General features: G+C 44.2%; 1 protein-coding gene across 1 annotated transcript in view; it reads left to right on the plus strand.

Moving 5' to 3' along the window:
- Positions 1 to 16,518, plus strand: part of LOC135555761 (LIM and SH3 domain protein 1-like) — a 43,705-nt gene extending 27,187 nt beyond the window's left edge. The window contains exons 4-7 of the mRNA XM_064988472.1: positions 6,908 to 7,015; positions 10,622 to 10,700; positions 11,471 to 11,583; positions 12,781 to 16,518. Of these exons, the coding sequence (XP_064844544.1) occupies positions 6,908 to 7,015; positions 10,622 to 10,700; positions 11,471 to 11,583; positions 12,781 to 12,954 (474 nt within the window). The 3' untranslated portion in view covers positions 12,955 to 16,518. The remainder of the gene's footprint in view (positions 1 to 6,907; positions 7,016 to 10,621; positions 10,701 to 11,470; positions 11,584 to 12,780) is intronic.
- Positions 16,519 to 20,459: the final 3,941 nt, after the last annotated feature.

The following is a 20,459-nucleotide window of genomic DNA, read 5'->3' on the forward strand; positions in this document are numbered from 1 at the left end:
TGTATTTCAAGGCCTACCTTCAAACTCAGTGCCTCTTTGCTTCATGGGAAAATCAAAAGAAATCAGCCAAGCCCTCAGAAAAATTGTATACCTCCAAGTCTGGTTCATCATTGGGAGCAATTTCCAAACACCTGAAGGTATCACGTTCATCTGTACAAACAATAGTACGCAAGTATAAACACCATGGGACCACGCAGCCGTCATACCACTCAGGAAGGAGACTCGTTCTGTCTCCTAGAGATGAACGTACTTTGGTGCGAAAAGTGCAACTCAATCCCAGAACAACAGCAAAGGACCTTGTGAAGATGCTGGAGGAAACAAGTACAAAAGTATCTATATGGACAGTAAAACAAGTCCTATATCGACATAACCTGAAAGGCCGCTCAGCAAGGAAGAAGCAATTGTTCCAAAACCGTCATCAAAAAGCCAGACTACGGTTTGCAACTGTACAAGGGGACAAAGATCGTACATTTTAGAGAAAAGTCCTCTGGTCTGATGAAATAAAAATAGTACTGTTTGGCCATAATGACCATCGTTATGTCTGGAGGAAAAGGGGAAGAACACCTGCAAGCCGAAGAACACCATCCCTACTGGGAAGCACAGGGGTGGCAGCATCATGTTGTGGGGGTGCTTTGCTGCAGGAGGGACTGGTACACTTGGACAATGACCCCAAGCATACTTCCAAAGTTGTGGCAAAATGGCTTAAGGACAACAATGTCAAGGTATTGGAGTGGCCATCACAAAGCCCTGACCTCAATCCAATAGAACATTTGTGGGCAGAACTGAAAAAGCGTGTGCGAGCAAGGTGGCCCACAAACCTGACTCAGTAACACCAGCTCTGTCAGGAGGAATGGGCTGATATTTACCCACTTATTGTGGGAAGCTTGTGGAAGGCTACTCGAAACGTTTGACCCAAGTTAAACAATTTAAAGACAATGCTACCAAATACTAATTGAGTGTATATAAACTTTTGACCCACTGGGAATGCGACGAAAGAAATAAAAGCTGAACTACTACTACTATTCTGAAAGTTCATATTCTTAAAATAAAGTGGTGATCCTGATTTCTTTTTTTTAAAATATTTTTTTAATATATGTATGTATATGTATTTTTTTACTAGGATAAAATGTCAGGCATTGTGAAAAACTAAGTTTAAGTGTATGTTAACTTCCGACTTCAACTGCATTTAGTAGACAACAGTAGAGGGATTGGCAGAAGATCTGAAAGGAAGTCAGCAGTGCTCAATTTGGTTGCCCGACTGTTATGATCACACAGTGCATTCGGAAAGTATTCAGACCCCTTGACTTATTCCACATTTTGTTACATTGGTACCTTATTCTAAAATGTGTTCAATTGTTTTTTCCCCATTCATTTTCACCATTCTACACATCCCATGATGACAAATCAAAAACATTTTTTAAAGAAATGTTTGCAAATGTATATATTTCTATAAAAATTTACATAAGTATTCCGACCCTTTACTCAGTACTTTGTTGAAGCACCTTTGGCAGCGATTTAGTCCCTAGTCATCTTGGGTACGACGCTACAAGTTTGGCACACCAGCATTTGGGAAGTTTATCACATTCTTCTCTGCAGATACTCTCAATCTTCTGTCAGGTTGGTTGGGGAGCATTGCTGCACAGCTATTTTCAGGTCTCTCCAGAGATGTTGGATTGGGTTCTAGTCCGGGCTCTGCCTGGGCCACTCAAGGACATTCAGAGACTTTTCCCGAAGCCACTCCTGCGTTGTCTTGGCTGTGTGCTTAGGGTCATTGCCCTGTTGAAAGGTGAACCTTCGCCCCAGTCTGAGGTCCTGAACACTCTGGAGCAGGTTTTCATCAAGGATCTCTGTACTTTGCTCTGTTTATCTTTCCCTCGATTCTGACTCGTCTCCCAGTCCTGGCTTCTGAAAAACATCCCCAAAGTTTAATCCTGCCACCACCATGCTTCACTGTAGGGATGGTGCCAGGTTTCCTCCAGTTGGCATTCAGGCTGGAGATCAAGCTTGGTTTCATCAGACCAGAGAATCTTGTTTCTTGTTGTCTGTGAGTCCTTGAGGTGCCTTTTGGAAAACTCCAAGCGACCTGACGTGCCTTTTACTGAGGAGTGGCCTCCGTCTGGCCACTCTATTATAAAGGCCTGATTTGGAGTGCTGCAGAGATGGTCGCCCCTTTGGAAGGTTCTCCCATCTCCACAGAGGAACTCTAGAGCTCTGTCAGTGACTATTGGGTCTTTGTCACCTCCCTGACCAAGGCCATTCTTCAATTGCTCAGTTTGGTCAGGCAGCCAGCTCAAGGAAGAGTCTTGGTGATTCCAAACTACTTCCATTTAAGAATGATGGAGTCCACTGTTCTTGGGGACATCTTTTGGTACCCTTCCTCAGATCTGTGCCTCGACACAATCCTGTCTCGGAGCTCTACGGACAATTCCTTCAAACTCATGGCTTGGTTTTTGCTCTGACATGCACTGAACTGTGGGACCATATATAGACAGGTGTGTGCCTTTCCAAATCAATTGAATGTACCACAGGTGGACTCAATGAAGTTGTAGAAACATCAAGGATGATCAATGGATAAAGGATGCACCTGAGCTCAATTCCGAGTTGCAAAGGGTCTGAATACTTATGTAAATAAGTTATTTCTGTTTTTAATAAATGTGCAAAGATTTCTACAAACCTGTTTGCTTTGTCATTGTGTGTAGATTGAGGAATGTTTTATTTCATCAATTTTAGAAGAAGGCTGTAACGTAACAAAATGTGGAAAAAGTCAGAATACTTTCCAAATGCATTGCATGCCCAGAAAATCAAATTGGCTGTTTACACGCAAAACATATGTACACTTACACACGAGAGGAACCAGAAAGATCAAATGTTGAAAAGAGAGAGAGTGTGTGTGTGTGTGTAGCCTATATCTAGTAATTGAACACGAATGGGACCCACACGTCACACACACGTTGTGAATCATGGCCCAGTCATCTCCTGCCTATCCTCACAAGGTGGTGGGGGGGGGGCGCGACAGGTCAGCACTCTGTAGAGCTGTCTCAGTCAAAAAGCAGTCAGGTGACCTGTGTGTTCAAGGAGCATTTAGAGCCGCAGTCCCCGACCAACATGTCAGGATGGGTTTCAATCTGGCCCAGAGTGCACCTCTACATACTTTCCTGTCTTCTTTACACTTTCCTGTCTACCAATAAACCCATCAAATACACAGGGAGTGGGACTGCCCCAATCCTTAGAACAATGCTGGCTGGCTGTAAGAGATGAGTGTAGTCGTAGTAATATAATATATAGATTGTATTTCTGTAAGTGTGAGACTGGTCAGAGTGCTGCTTGGTAATGGATTACTGCAGCAGGCTCTTCCAGGGGTGGGCGGGCGGATATTAGTTGTTGGTGCAGTCTAGCACCAGAGAGAAGTGATTGTCATTGTTGACATGTTACTGGGACTGTTATGTTTCATAAGGAACCTGAGTATGTACTTCTGTGTGTGAATGAGTTGGTACTTAATTAGTGTGTTTGTTTACTGTAGTGTGTGTATGAATGCACAAGTGTTGCCTCGGTGGTACAGTAGGCCAGCTGTGTGTGAGGGAGAGCTGCTGTGTTCATTGTCATTAGAGTGATACCCATGGGCTGGCCACTTCCTCTCATATTGAGGGTCACGCTGGGAAGGGAGGGGAAAGCACGCACAAAGGCCTATGCATCAGGGTTTCCGTTAACTGGTAAAGGCCGGTTTTTGGCCGCAATTTATTTATTTATTTTATACATTTAAAAAAAGCAGATAAATAAAATTGGCACCAGCCAATTTTCCAGGAGAAGAAAAAATCTCATTGTGAAATAATGCTTATTAATTTATTTATTTTTTTTAACTATTTGGTAGAAATCCCAGTCAATGTAAATACTTTTGACTGGTCATGGTCATCGGTCTGTAAATTAATCTGTATAATTTAGGCAAATTTAAATTGCCACATGTCAGATGCTGAAGCATCTCAAACAGCAAATGCATATGGTGCTTTAAAAACAACTGGAAACTTCAGGTCGGTAAGTCGGTTCCATACTTGGAATTCTGAGTTGGATTACTGTTCCAAACTGGTTTTCCCAGTCGGAGCAAGTTGTTTTTGTTTTTTTTTGTCGTCGTCCCACCCCCCAACTGTTCCCAGTTGACGCCAACACACTGAAGTCCGATATTTCCCAGCTTCGAGTACCCAGTTGTTTTGAACGCGACAATAGGCACCGGAAGTCGGGGTTCATCAGACTATCACACACCACTTTGCAATGAGCTGGAGGCAGTATGCATTTTGAAAAAATATACTTAATTGTTTGAAACCTGAACTTTTTACTACATACACTCAGCAAAAAAAAAAGAAACGTCCTCTCACTGTCAACTGCGTTTATTTTCAGCAAACTTAGCATGTGTAAATATTTGTATGAACATAAGATTCAACAACTGAGACATAAACTGAACAGGTTCCACAGACATGTGACTAACAGAAATGGAATAATGTGTCCTTGAACAAAGGGGGGGTGGGTCAAAAGTAACAGTCAGTATCTGGTGTGGCCACCAGCTGCATTAAGTACTGCAGTGCATCTCCTCCTCATGGACTGCACCAGATTTGCCAGTTCTCGCTGTGAGATGTTACCCCACTCTTCCACCAAGGCACCTGCAAGTTCCTGGACATTCCTGGCCCTAACCCTCACCCTCCTATCTAACAGGTCCCAGACATGCTCAATGGGATTTAGATCCGGGCTCTTCGCTGGCCATGGCAGAACACTGACATTCCTGTCTTGCAGGAAATCACACACAGAATGAGCAGTTGGCTGGTGGCATTGTCATGCTGGTGGGTCATGTCAGGATGAGCCTGCAGGAAGGGTACCACATGAGGGAGGAGGATGTCTTCCCTGTAACGCACAGCATTGAGACTGCCTGCAATGACAACAAGCTCAGTCCGATGATGCTGTGACACACCGCCCCAGACCATGACTGATCCTCCACCTCTAAATCGATCCCGCTCCAGAGTACAGGACTCGGTGTAACGCTCATTCCTTCGACGATAAACATGAATCCAAACCATCACCCCTGGTGGGACAAACCCAGGATTTGTCAGTGAAGAGCACCTTTTGCCAGTCCTGTCTGGTCCAGTGACGGTGGGTTTGTGCCCATAGGTGACGTTGTTGCAGGTGATGTAAGGCAGGTCCTCACCAGACAACAGGCCTGCAGTCCAAGCCCTCATTCCAGCGTCAGTCCACCATCTCTCAGCCTATTGCGGACAGTCTGAGCACTGATGGAGGGATTGTGCGTTCCTGGTGTCACTCCGGCAGTTGCTGCCATCCTGTCCCGCAGGTGTGATGTTCAGATGTACCGATCCTGTGCAGGTGTTACATGTGGTCTGCCACTGCAAGGACGATCAGCTGTCCGTCCTGTCTCCCTGGGGTGCTGTCTTAGGTATGTAGTATGGATATTGCAATTTATTGCCCTGGCCACCTCTGCAGTCCTCATGCCTCCTTGCAGCATGCCCAAGGCACATTCACGCAGATGAGCAGGTACCCTGGGCATCTTTCTTTTGGTGTTTTTCAGAGTCAGTAGATAGGCCTCTTTAGTGTCCTTAGTTTTCATAACTGTGACTTAATTGCCTACAGTCTGTAAGCTGTTAGTGTCTTAACGACCGTTCCACATGTGCATGTTCAATAATAGTTTATGGTTCATTGAACAAGCATGGGAAACCGTGTTTAAACCCTTTACAATGAAGATCTGAAGTTATTCGGATTTTTACGAATTATCTTTGAAAGACGGGGTCCTGAAAAGGGGGCGTTTCTTTTTTTGCTGAGTTTATTATGAGGCATGTCTTACCTTGTTTCAAAGTAGCCAAGCCAAAATCATGCAATTATTTAAAATAAACTCTTTAATTGGCCTGTATCCAAAGGCACGATTTTAGTTGTATTAGCAACCCATGTCTAACGGATGTTTTCACCTTTCACATCAAACTGCTCACGTGCGGTGCGTTGTCCCCCAATTGCATTATGGAACCAACATTTGCGTGTGTCCAACTGCCTTGTGCGCATTGCTGCAATTGTATCATGTTAAGAATGAATAGTATCAACATTGTATGCTAAACGTTCTGATCTGTTTCATCAGACTCATTGTTTTTTAACAATTTTATTATTATTCATTTATTGTTATATGTAGCCTAGGCCTACTGCTTGTATGAATTTGGGATCTATCTTCCCACAACTGTCCCAGAATTTGTTTGGAATAGGCCATTTCTTTCTCAACAAACTGATCAATAGAATAGGTCAACTTCTTTTTTAACTATGGGGGATAGTAGATTGACATAGGCTAGTGATTTTCCTGTTCATTAGGCCTACTTGTCTTGTTGGCTGAGGTGTCCTCTGTTGTACACACACACCTCTTGGTGTGACCTTATTAGGCTATGTCAGCACATCCTGTGTGTATGGTCTCTGCCCTGGCAACAGGAAGTAACTCACCACCACTTTTGAGGGAGGGTGGGCGGGCCGCGCATGCTAAAAGTCATTAAAACTATAGCCTGTTTATTTACATTTCATGTCTAGTTAGATCTACATATAAACTAATCTTAATTACCTCAACTCAGTACTGGTACTCTGTTTTTAGCTATGTTGTTGTTACTCATTGTGTATTTATTACTTGTTATTGCTTTTCTGTTTTCTCTGTGTTGTTTGCACCCGTAAGTAAGCATTTCACTGTTAGTCTACACCTGTTGTTGCTGATGTAAAAATGGCTTTATAATTGCATTTGATTTGTTTACAAAGCATGTACCGAAATAAAATGTGGTTTGATCTTATTTTTTACTCTTTTGAAACGTTTGACTCTTGACGTGTGTGTTAGGATTTACAATGACTATACAGTGTGGTCTGACCGGGTGTGATTGTGTGTGTGTTCCAGGTGCAGTACAAGGAGGAGTTTGAGAAGAACAAAGGGAAAGGTTTCAGTGCTGTGGCCGACACGCCAGAGATGCAGAGAATCAAGAAAACACAGGACCATATCAGCAACGTACGTCTATCTGTCAACGCTCACATGCAGTACCTGTCACATGACAGGAACAACAACCAGTCCATCTCTATCCCTCACCCTCAGGTTGTCTCAAATGGAACCTTGGTCAAAGTAGTGCACTATAGGGATCAGGGTGCCATTTGGGACTCAGGCCTGTCTTTATCCCTTACCTGCAGTGCTGGCTCCTTTGACCGCTCACGCGCTCTCATATATATATATATATATATATACATATACACACACACACACACACACACACACACACACACACACACACACACACACACACACACACACACACACACACACACACACACACACACACACACACACACACAACATGGCCAAAAGTATGTGGACACCTGCTCATTGAACATCTCATACCAAAATCATGAGCCTTAATGTGGAGTTGGTCCCCCCTTGTTGCTATAACAGCCTCCACTCTTCTGGGAAGGCTTTCCACTAAATGTTGGAACATTGCTGCGGGGACTTGCTTCCATTCAGCCACAAAAGCATTAGTGAGGTCGGGCACTGATTTTGGGGATTAGGCCGGTCTCACAGTCTGCGTTCCAATTCATCCCAAAGATGTTCGATGGGGTTGAGGTCAGGGCTCTGTGCAGGCCAGTCAAGTTCTTCCACACCGATCTAGTCAAACCATTTCTATATGGACCTGCACCGAACCCGAACTTGCCCGAACCATGAAAAACATCCCCAGACCATTATTCCTCTTCCCCTGAACTTTACAGCTGGCAGTATGCATTGGGACAGGTAGCGTTCTCCTGGCATCCTCCAAACTAAGATTCGTCCGTCAGACTGCCAGATGGTGAGGAGTGATTCATCATTCCAGAGAACACGTCCACTGCTACAGAGTCCAATGGCAGCGAGGTTTACACCACTCCAGCTGACGCTTGGCAATGCACGTGGTGAGCTTAGGCTTATATGCAACTGCTCGGCCATGGAAACCCATTTCATGACGCTCCCAATGAACAGTTATTGTGCTGACGTTGCTTCCAGAGGCAGATTGGAAATCCGTAGTGAATGTTTCAATCGAGAACAGATTATTTTTTTTAAAGAGCTTCAGCACACATCGGCCCCGTTCCGTGAGCTTGTGTGGCTTCGCGGCTGAGACGTTGTTGTTTCGAAACGTTTTCACTTCACAATAACAGCACTTACAGTTGACTGGGGCAGGTCAAGTAGGGCAGAAATTTGACTAACGGACTTGTTGGAAAGGTGGCTTCCTATGACGGTGGCTCATTGGAAGTAACTGAGCTCTTCAGTAAGGCCATCATATTGCCGGTGTTTGTCTATGGAGTTTGCATGGCTTTGTGCTCGATTTTATACACCTGTCAGCAACAGCTGTGGCTGAAATAGCCGAATCCACAAATTTCAAGGAGTGTCCACATACTTTAAACCATTTAGTATGTATGTGTGTTATGTATGTATTCATGCACGTCCTTACCACTCTGATGTGCAGATTGTCTCTTAGTCCAGAAGTGCTGTGTGAAGCCTGGGCACAGGGTGATGTTACTTTGTCCCTCTGTGGTCCTCTGTTGCAGAAGGCTATTGCCTAAGGCCTTGCTTGCTTTGGCAGACCAAGGACACACATCCTGACATGGCAGAACATAGTTGCCCTGCTCTGTCTTCTCTAATGACTTAATGAGTGTGGAGGGTGTTGGTTAATTACTGCTTTCATACAGGAACAGATCCTGTGTGTCTGAGACAGTGGAAACAGACACACACACACACACTTATTACCACACACACACATATCAACACTTCTACAACCCCAGGCAAATACAGAGAAGAGAAACCTCATGAGAAGTCTGTTAGTGTCCCAGCTGTTAACAGTGTGTGTGTGAGGACAGACCAAGCCAAGGGGTGCGGCTGATCTCTTTCTCTCCCTCCTTTCCCCACTTTCTCTCCCTCCTCCTCGGATGGACCCACACTCAGTAGGTCAGAGAGAGACATACATGTCCAGCTCTCTTTGAGATGTGAGATGTCCTACTCCAGCCCCTTCTCGTTCACAACTGTCTGTCTGGACTAGTCCCCGTCTCTCGCTCTCCTTATCTCTCTGTCATATGACTCTAATTCACATTCATTTAGAACGTTCACTAAATTCTCCAGCCCTCTCTCCCTTCCTACATCCTGTAACTTTCTACTGATTCATGTAGTGAAGGTTAAGAGGAAGGGGGGGGGGCAATTGTGTGTCCAGGAGTGAGACTGGCATGGGCTGGGCTTTTCCTGTTCTCTCACACACACACACCATCTGTGTGCAACCTTCGCCTTCAAAACAAACAGAAGTAATGTCAGACTCTCTCACGTAACATATTGAACATGTTGCTCGCTCTCTCACATTAAAAAAACTGTCTTCTCACGGTCACTGAACGCAATATCCTCACTCACGCTTAACACGGTCTTCTCCTCCGCTTAACACGGTCTTCTCCTCCGCTTAACACGGTCTTCTCCTCCGCTTAACACGGTCTTCTCCTCCGCTTAACACGGTCTTCTCCTCCGCTTAACACGGTCTTCTCCTCCGCTTAACACACTGGCCTCTTTCACCCACCCAGGGCGGGAGGGAGGGAGAGAGGGGGCAGAATATAGGCTGTGTCAGTCTTATCATTCAGGCTGGGAATAGTAGGGCTGTTATACTGCAGAAAAGGATCTGTCTCTCAGGTTTATTGGTCATTTGGAGATGAATGCTGTCTCTCTGTGATGTTGGCTGGGTTGTTATATTAGGGCTGGTGCTGCTGGTTGTGATGCAGCTTTGATTTACCTGAATAAACAAGGAAAGCATGTACTGCTATCCAGGACCTCTATACAAGGCGGTGTCAGAGGAAAGCCCTACAAATGGTCAAAGACTCCAGGCACACGAGGCTGTTCTCTCTGCTTCCGCACGGCAAGCCACTATTTGCATTGCAACAACCCCCCCCCTTTCACTTCTGTGCTACTCTGCTATTCATAGTCACTTTAATAACTACCTACATGTACATATTACCTAGACTAACTGGTGCCCCCACACATTGACTCTATACCGGTCCCCCCTGTATATAATATCGTTATTTTACTGCATTTCACTGTAAGGTCGGCGCATGTAACTAAAAGGTCATTTTCACCCAGTATTTTTGTTAGACATGATATATTTTGCACCATTCTTTTCTGTCTTCCTCCTTTGGGTCTCTGTTACTTTTTCAATTTCTTCCACTTTTTCTCATTTCACCTGTTCCTGGTGATGTGTCAGCAAGGGTTGCTAGGCAGCGCTGAGGTCACCCAACTTCCGGCTGCGATGTCATTTCCTGTGTCAGCAGGCCTATTGTAGAAATGGAGAAGCACATAGCTTAGCACTGTAGCGCCCCACCTATTACACACGCAGCCCTACTGCCTGGAGAGGGATATGGAGACACCTACTGGACATGACAGGAACTGCACTTTATTTCCCTGCTCTAAATAGCTATCTGCTGGACTGGTACAGTCAACAGGATGCAATCTGAATTTTCTTATCAAACTAAGCAGCACCATACATGACGTGTTATATCTAGCCACTATGTGTCAGAGCTAAATGACAAATGTCACAATGTAAATATAATGTGTGTGTGTGTGTGTACACAGATTAAGTACCATGAGGAGTTTGAGAAGAACAGGATGGGAGGAGAAATCCCATCTCCCCAGCCCAACAGCCCCAATCCAGGTACACATACTCACACACTCACTCACTCACTCACTCACTCACTCACTCACTCACTCACTCACTCACTCACTCACTCACTCACTCACTCACTCACTCACTCACTCACTCACACACTCACACACTATGAAAATAAATTTATTAAAGATGCACGATGACATTTCCTGGTTGCTAAAATTCCAATGGTCTGCCTAATTTCACAAGCAAGTAAAGTGTAGAGAATTATTGTACCATCTAAAATATATTTTTCAAGACCAAAATTTGATTACATTTTGTAGCTTTAACATCAGTGAGAGTAGACACATGGTTACATTTATCCCTGGGCATAAAATGTTTGATTTTTCTGCTCTGTGGACAGTTCCTGTTTTTTTTAGCACACCTGAATACAATGACTGTGAGCTAGTGGTTAACCTGTGCATTCACTATGTACATGTTATCACCTCTCAATATCACAGAGTCATTGTTATAATAATTGACTGAAAGGCGCTAAATGATGGTTGCAAGTTTTGACTTGCTGTGCTCTGGAATTCTCTGTATCAGAGCCCTGGGGCTGACCAATGAGGTGCCAGTTAGATGGAGGGATAGGGGGGGAATACAGCAGGGGGGGGGGGGTCAGAGTCCCGGGGAATGGGGGATCCCATTTGTCAGACTGAATAGCCAAAAATGTCTATCCTTCACTCTGATTCAATCTCTCCCTCTCACAATTCTCTCTCCCCAACTCTCTCTCTCTCTCTCTCTCTCCTCCCCCTCTCCTTTTCCCCCTCTCTCACCAGTGTTCCAGCAGCCCCACCAGCCCCCTGCTGCGTCTAAGAACTACAGCTATGAGTCAGCAGCGGCTCCTGGACCAGTCCGTCAGGTGGCCGCCGCCCCCCCTCCCAGCTCCGGGGTGAGACAGAACCCTCCTCTCTCTTGTGTTAGGATCCATCCCAAATGGCACCCTATTCCCTATTTAAAGCACTGCTTTTTTTTTTACCAGGGCCCATTGTGGCCCGGTCAAAAGTAATGCACTATTTAGGGAAAGGGGTGCCGTTTGGGACATAGGCACTGTTCTCTCTGCATGGGGGCCTCCACTGTGCCTGGCTTTGCCTTGTAGCAGAGACTGACTGTCTTTGTTGAAGGTGGTGCTATAGGAACTTCATGTTCTCTTTCTCTCCCTTTCTCCGTACCTTCTCCCTTCCTTCCCTCCTATTCCTTTACATCCCCTCACCCTCCATCTCTCTCTCTCTCTTTCACCATCTCTCTCTTTCACCCTCTCTCTTTCACCCTCTCTCTCTCTCTCTCTTCACCCTCTCTCTCTCTCTCTTTCACCCTCTCTCTCTCTCTTTCACCCTCTCTCTCTCTTTCACTCTCCCTCTCTTTCACCCTCTCTTTCACCCTCTCTCTCTCTCTTTCACTCTCTCTCTCTTTCACTCTCTCTCTCTTTCACCCTCTCTCTCTCTTTCACCCTCTCTCTCTCTCTTTCACCCTCTCTCTCTCTCTTTCACCCTCTCTTTCACCCTCTCTCTCTCTTTCACCCTCTCTCTCTCTTTCACCCTCTCTCTCTCTTTCTCCCTCTCTCTCTCTTTCACCCTCTCTCTCTCTCTCTCTCTCTCCCTCTCTCTCTTTCACCCTCTCTCTCTTTCACCCTCTCTCTCTTTCACCCTCTCTCTCCCTCTCTCTCTACCCTCTTCACCCTCTCTCTCTTTCACCCTCTCTCTCTCTCTTTCACCCTCTCTCTCTCTCTTTCACCCTCTCTCTCTCTTTCACCCTCTCTCTCTCTCTTTCACCCCCTCTCTCTCTCTCTTTCACCCCCTCTCTCTCTCTCTTTCACCCACTCTCTCTCTCTTTCACCCCTCTCTCTCTCTTTCACCCTCTCCTCTCTCTCTCTTTCACCCTCTCCTCTCTCTCTTTCACTCTCTTTCACCCTCTCTCTCTCTCTCTCTCTCTCTCTCTCTCTCTCTCTCTCACCCTCTCTCTCTCTCTCACCCTCTCTCTCTCTTTCACCTCTCTCACCCTCTCTTTCTCTCTCTTTCACTCTCTCTCTTTCACTCGTTCTATATATATATATATATATATATTCTCCCCCTTCTCTTCCTGTGTGTAGAAGCGGTACCAGGCGGTGTATGACTATGCTGCAGCCGACGAGGACGAGGTGGGCTTCCTGGAGGGAGATGTGATCGTGGATGCGCAGGTGATCGACGAGGGCTGGATGTACGGCCGTGTCGAGCGCACTGGCCAGCAGGGCATGCTGCCTGCTAACTATGTAGAGGCCATCTGATCTGAGAAGGAGAAGTGTGGGAGGGAGGGGAGAGAAACAAATGAAAAGCCCAGTGCCATCTCATCTTAATGCCGCTTTCTATTTCTTTCACTCGTTCTCTGATCTGTCCTGTAAGACCCCCCCCCCCCGGTGTGCTCTCCTCCAACGACAGACTCTCTGTCTGTGCTGCCGTCTCTGTCTGTTTGTCTGCCTGTCTCTGTCCCAATTCTTCGGTCCACTAAAAAAAGCAGTCACAAGTGGAATTTAAGTCTTACAGAAGTAACATGCCTCCATCTTACAGGCTATATATACGTCAGGGGTCATAGTGTATCACAACTATCCTAGCTACAGCACTTAATTTTCCAGCAAACTATGATGCAAAACGATATGAACCTCCCCCTTTGTCAATCAAGTTGCCATGACAGCAGAGAACTGAGGCCAATGTGGTCATGAGAAAATGAGTTTGGAATGTGGGTGTGGCATCTTCAGAAGTTGGTTTTTTTTTTTTCTTCTTTTTTCCGTTTTTGAAACTGGTTGAAATTGGTCTGACTGGAAGCTCAGTGTAGAATCTTACTATATCTGGGCAGTTAGAACTCAGCTTGAATATTTGACTTGTGTACATTCCATTAACCATCAATACCCCATTGTTGTCGCATCAACCAGTCAGTGAGCAGTCTACAGTATCAGTCTTACCAGAGAGGTCTTATATATTTCTATAACTACACGTACGCATTTATCAATAGTACTTATCTGTTACCTCACCTGTCTTACCCTGTCCTGCACTGCATTGTGGGTATTGTTCTGAAACTCAACTGGAATCCTATCTAAACTGAAGAGCGCCTCCTGCCTTGCCTTGTACCTCAAGTTCAGGCAATTGAAGTACAGGAGGGATCAGGGACGAGTTAGTTAGGGGACGTGGTTACAATCTTCTTTCAATCATGTCATCACCTTAGTCAGTGGGTGTGAAGCTATTCCTCATTCTTGCTGTCTCCCGCTCGCAGCCTCATGCCTTCCGACAGACTTACAGGAAGATGAGTGACGTGATGGTTGGAGGGGGTCTGGGGCGGAGAGAGGGGGTAGGATCAGGCCAGGTCCTGCCCCTATTCCAAGAGAACCAACATCCGAGTTTATCAATCTTAAGCGCGAAGGCCAAACACAATTCCCAAAACAATTCTGTATTGTCAATCTTTTCTCTTTTTTTTTTTCAAATTATTATTATTTTTCACTTGTTTTGTTATTAAACATTCCAGTCCTTTGTTATGAGAAGTGTTGAACGGGGGTCAGAAATCCAGGCTGTGGTAAATGTTGGTGTTTCTATTTCCTATCATGCTGTTTTTTTTTCCCCCTTTTGCTTTTGTTGGTTTTGTAAGAGGCTTATTTTAAAAATGTCAATGTATCAAATACATTTCGGAAATAAAACGGCAACTCGATTTATGAACCAATAAGGCACGCTAGTTTTGTCTAGACGTGTGCGTATGCTGGGTTAGCGATCCCACAGATTTAGATCCATGGGGTAAATCAACCATCATGGGTTATGTATTTGTCTGATAATTCCTCAACCCAATTTGCCTGTTTTTGTCCAGTCACGAGTTGGCACAATATCTCGCCCGGTTCTCTTTTCCTTGAAACTCTGAAGAGTGGAGAGCAATGTTCTGGAGTGCCACTGGCTCATGAATATTCACATGCTCATTAATGAGCAGTCGTCATGGCACATAGTAACATTAGGCCCCCGCTCTCTCGCCCGCATTTATAGATAATCTCTGACATTCTATAGGCACACATTTCCATAGGACATTCCTTACCCATGTAGTGGCACGCCTGTGTTGCACAGAAAACTGAGAAATGTTACGCGACAATGGCGTAACTTTCATAGTCGTAGCTACGAGATCCGTCTGGATGTCCTGTCAGGGGCAGGTTCTTTCAGTGCCGACGGATCGTTGTACATTCCGTGTCCTGAGGGACCGTGTGAGGCTGGGAGAGGGACGCAGTGAACTCCTCCTCGACCGCTTACTTCTCCCCTTCCCTTATCTTTCCCACCCTACTGTTTTTTTTCCCTTCTGATGCGCTGTGACTGTCACAGATGAGGAGGGGGGGGGGGGGGTGGAGATGGGATTAAAAGTCTTGTTCCACTTTATAAAAACAAAGCCGTACTCCCGCCGTGTAGCCTGATTTGATGGTGGTGTTGTACAGTTGTTTTGGGTTGTGGGTCATGGTGCTGGGGAAGGAAGGGGCTTTTGCCTGCAGACTAGAGCTGTAGTGTGGAATGATTTTGATCTAATGAGGTGAAGGGGCAGTATTAAGGGTAAACGGTACCCTTTTTAGTACCAGTGTGGTGGGACGTGTTGGACAATAAGTAGGTGTTGACCGTTCATATCATTTTGGCTTCAACTTTGTAATGTGATGAGTTATAACAATGATGCTTAAATGAATTAGAAGGAACACAACGCACACCTCAACCCGACTAGATAATCAGATTGCCATGCTGATAAAAAAAAGGTAAGTCTAGGCTGGCATTTAGCATCTATGATCTCTACTTGACAACTGGACATTTTTAAACTCGTACACTATGAAGGGCAGTTTTGGGGCAGAGCCATTTGAAGTCTCACTTGCTTTGCTGCAGTAACTGAAAAAAGGGTGGGGAGGAAGAGGTGGTTTGGCTTGACGTGAATGGGGTGTTGGGAGTTTTTATGAATCTGGTTGGCCTTGTACAGTATCTGCAGTCAATGCCTCTCAAAATAAAATTGCCTGGGCTACTTGGAGGCTTTGGTGTGTTTCATAGATGGGGAATCAACCAAGCCTACGTTGGCTGCCACAGCTGCTTTTCCTTTGCAGTGATGTGGATTTGTTTTAGTTGCTAGGGGGATTTCGGAGTGAGGTGAATGATGGTGGTAGTTGGAGGGAAACCAATCCAAAGTGGCTAAAGACAAGCCAATTGCGTTTTTGTGCGACTTGAGTGATGATAGACCACAGCGGCAAGGTGTAGACATTATTATTGTGCCATGTTATTGTCTGTATTGAGCTGGATGGGGCTAGGAAAGGGATGCTACTAGGAAAGTGTACTACTAGCCCCTAACCTGCGGTTTGTAAGGAAAGACTTGGAATCTGCCAGGAGACCAATATTCTCTTCTGCTTTGGTATCACTCCTACAACTCTGCAGTATCATATCTCATACCATCACCTTGTTCTCCTCCCCCAATGTATGTGGTCATATCAATCCTATGGCCAAGAGTCCTCCAACCTTCTACCCCAATTAAAGACTCCTATGTCCTATGCTTCTGATGAATCAACCATTCCCTGCTTTTGTATGATACTGGTATAGGAAGTGCAGATATAAATCACATCAAGCAACCACAAACACTGACCTAGCATTCAGACCGATGTTGTGCATTCCATCAAAAAATGATTTTGTTTTGATAGCATTTTTGTTATTCAGATTTTTTTTTACATGCATATATTGACATTCTTAAAAGAAAATCAGGCTCCAGTTGAATTTTAAGGAACTGATAAAAGCATCTCATGTTGCCCTGTTTCAGCACTTCGAATTGTACTTAAATATTCTACAGATTAAATAAAATGTCATTTTTACTCGGTAGCGTCCAGTATTATTTGCTTCCTTCAGTGTAAATCCTTCCTCATTCGGTGTGATTCCTTGTCTATATGACTACGACTTTGCTGAACACTAAATTGCATGTATTAATGCATATGGGACTGGGCCCTCAGCAAAAATAAATGTCCCATGTTTTACGCTACTCCCTATCCTGGTTTTAATGTCTACCCGTATGCTTCCACGCGTACAATACTATAGAAAGTATAGGGCGGGGAGGGGTATATTCTGCTCCGGCTATTTCCGATCTCCCCCGATCTGCGCCGGTTTTGGGGGGTATATTCTGCTCCGGCTATTTCCGATCTCCCCCGATCTGCGCCGGTTTTGGAGGGGTATATTCTGCTCCGGCTATTTCCGATCTCCCCCGATCTGCGCCGGTTTTGGGGGGGCTTCCAATTTCTTCGTCGTGTGTTCTGGCGATACATCTGCATCCTCCATTTCTGGCATTCTCATCATGTTGGACATTTTAGTGTTGATGTTTTTTGCTATCATGGGACTTGTTTTCCTATCCTACATAATTTACATGTTATGATGTGTGTCCGGATTTTGGACCCAGCCGGTGAGCCGCTCCTACATCCGCGGTACCCATCGCTAACAATGGTAAGTAGCGCACACAGATGAAAACGTCAGCCTCTTATGCTCTTTAGTTATTGAATTGTAGGTTGTAAAATTGCAAAGATACACAAATGAAAGATTAAGTTGTATATGACAGATGGTTCTGAAATATTGATGGGCTATATATTCATATTTTTGAGAATCTAAAAACAGTTTCTAGTTAGCGTTATGATACGATGTTGGTTCATACTATTAAAAATCTTTCCACCGGTATTTATTTTAAATTATGACGCTATATTAATGGTGGTTAAGGTGTTGGGAACTCCGTTTACCCTGTGTCCCGCATGATAGAAATAACAGGAAAGAATAACACTGACGGGGAGCATAATAAATGTGACACCTGCGCATCCTGCTCAATCTCTGTTCCAGGGAGGAATGCTCTTCAACGTGGAGGAGAAGGGGGGCTTTACTGCTCCTCTGGGGGGAATGAAGATGGCCCATCAGAGGGGGAAGACCTTGTAGGGTGGATAGACTGGCAGCTGGTGGACACTTCTCTGTTGGTCTCTAGATTCAGCCACCCGACTATGATGACCCTTATCGAGATCTGGTCTCCTGTACCCCAGTAGGCTCCAATAGGCAACCCCTGTGCCCTACTGACTCCTCTTCTAAAATTATGATCTGTGTGTAGAACGCATAGGAGTTAGTAAAGATGTCAAATTGGTAAGGATGTAAAGAGTAAGGTTGTATTGCAGTAGTATTGTTTGTGCCTATTTGACTACACTGTGAGGGTTAACACTAACCCCCAAACTGTGTAATGTACAATATCTCCATGTTAAGTGCATGGTTTTTTGTGTTAGGCTATATAAGTAAGTCAAAGGATAGAGACTTCATCCTATCAGGCTGAGATGCTCTTGATTGACCTCTACTTGATCGAAGCGTTGAAGCAGGACTATGTCCTCTCTGCCCTTTTTTACAATCAGTGAACCTAAAAGGCCAAGGGGTTGTGTTAATGCAATAGCTTTTAGCCACAGTCACACAGAGATTATATTGGCATGTCAGTACTAACAAAAAATGTATACATTAAAAGTATTAGCTAAACTTTTTTTTCAGAAGCTCTGTTTGTCTTCCTGGAAGAGAGGTATTCCATCTAATTATTGCATTAAATTGATAGGATTCGGAAGTAACTCACATATCATCACTCTTGTCACTGTAATCATGAATGACTGATTTATCTTACAGTATTGATAAGTCGAGTGGTCCACACACTGAATGCATGTTTTTATCCCTCAGATTCATCGCTGCAGTTTGTTTTTCTCACACAAACATAAGTGTTATATTTATCAGAGCCAAGGCAAATCCCGATATTTTTGTGTGAAGCCATTGAAATAAAGGTTTGCGCACGAAAACCTGGCTAACTTTATTTCACTTCAAAATGTGTGAATGTGCATAGGTATGCGAGAGGGAGTGAATCATTTGTAGGATTTTTTTAAATGTTTGCCTACATTTGAAGGTTTGAGTACAGAAGAAACAAGATCGCAAGCCAGCTGTTGACATAAGAGGGATTGTGTGTGAACCTACAGTGTACAAGATATATTTTGCCCTCAGAACAGCTTTGATTCGTCAGGGCATAGACTCTACAATGTGTTGAAAGCGTTCCACAGGGTTGTTGGCTCATGTTCACTTCAATGCTTCCCACAGTTGTGTCGAGTTGGCTGGATGTTCTTTGGGTTGTGGACTATTCTTGACACACATGGGGAAACTGTTGAGCGTGAAAAACCCAGCAGTGTTGCTGTTTTTGACACAAACCGGTGCGCCTGGCATCTACTGCTATACCCCATTCAAAGGCGCCTCAATCCCATGTATTTGAACCAGGTCTGTTTGGTTATAGGGTTATTTGAACTAATATTTTTGGAATTAAGTATTTTAAAATCATAGGCTATTTCAAGGAAATAATTGTAACCTATTTTCAAATACTTCTATAGAAGTACACTGTGTATGTGCGCACACGTTCCCTCATGTCAACATGAAGCAATTGACACAAAGTCCAGCTGGCTTGCGATCTTGCAATTCTACACATTTTGCCATTACATATGTTATATGTTCATCTGATATTTGAGTGAGAGTGACTTACAAAATCAATGGGGGCCCCCTGGAGGTCAGGGCCCCTGGGCACATGACTTGCATTCCAGATAAACCATTTTTATTTTGGGGTGGGAGGCCCCCTAGAGGTTGAGGGATACGGTATTGAGTACAGTAGATCAATAAAGCGACAATACTCTAGCACATGGTTTCCCAAACTCGGTCCTGGGGCCCCGCTTGGGTGCACATTTTGGTTTTTGCCCTTGCACTACACAGCTGATTGAAATAATCAACTCATCATCAAGCTTTGATTATTTGATTCAGCTGTGTATTGCTAGGGCAAGAAACTAAACGTGCACCCAAGCGTGGCCCCAGGACCGAGTTTGGGAAACACTGCTCTAGCAGGTGTGAAAGCTGCATAAGCTGAAAAACCTTGCTCGTGCATAGGTCAAATGTAGCTTTGTGATGCTCATTTGAATTTCCTGTGTTTTTCTGCTTCAGACAAATGATGTCTCTTAAAACATTGTTTTTGTAGTTTATCATACTCAAGAGAAGGAGCATTTGACCAGCACGAATTCATGTACAAACATTATTTTTCATTGGCTGATCAATTAAGTTCAATGCAGATCTCCAAACACATTCACCATCAATAACTAAAATAACAAATTGAGTTTTCAAAGATGATTTAATAAACACACAGTCATTTTAAAGCCTGTGTATCATTAAAGTAATAGTTGTGAAGTATAAAAAATGATCCATCCAAACTAATGCTGAAAACGAATCACCACACCATCTATATATGATCTGTTGCGTACATGCTTATTCCATCAAGATAGATAGAGATATCTAGGTGGACATAACCCGTTTTAGCATGGACATTGGCATTGAGGACTTCCAGCATTTTAAAATAGTCAACTGGGTGGGTTGGGACATGGGAGCAATCAGCCAATGATCAAATTGTTGCCTATTGTTTGGCTTTAAGCTACAGTGTATTCGGAAAGTATTCAGATCACTTGACTTTTTCCACTTTTTTTTCCACAGCCTTATTCTAAAATTGATTACATAGTTTTTTTTCCCTCAATCTACACACAATACCCCATAATGACAAAGCGAAAACAGGTTTATAGAAATGTTTGCAAATGTATAAAAAAAAAAGTAAAAAATTAAATACCTTATTTACATAAGTATTCAGGCCCTTTGCTATGAGACTCGAATTTGAGCTCAGGTGCATCCTGTGATCATCCTTGATGTTTCTACAACTTGGAGTCCACCTGTGGTAAATTGATTG

Source organism: Oncorhynchus masou, chromosome 15, assembly GCF_036934945.1.
Source record: "Oncorhynchus masou masou isolate Uvic2021 chromosome 15, UVic_Omas_1.1, whole genome shotgun sequence".
In the NCBI taxonomy this organism is placed as follows: Eukaryota; Metazoa; Chordata; class Actinopteri; order Salmoniformes; family Salmonidae; genus Oncorhynchus; species Oncorhynchus masou.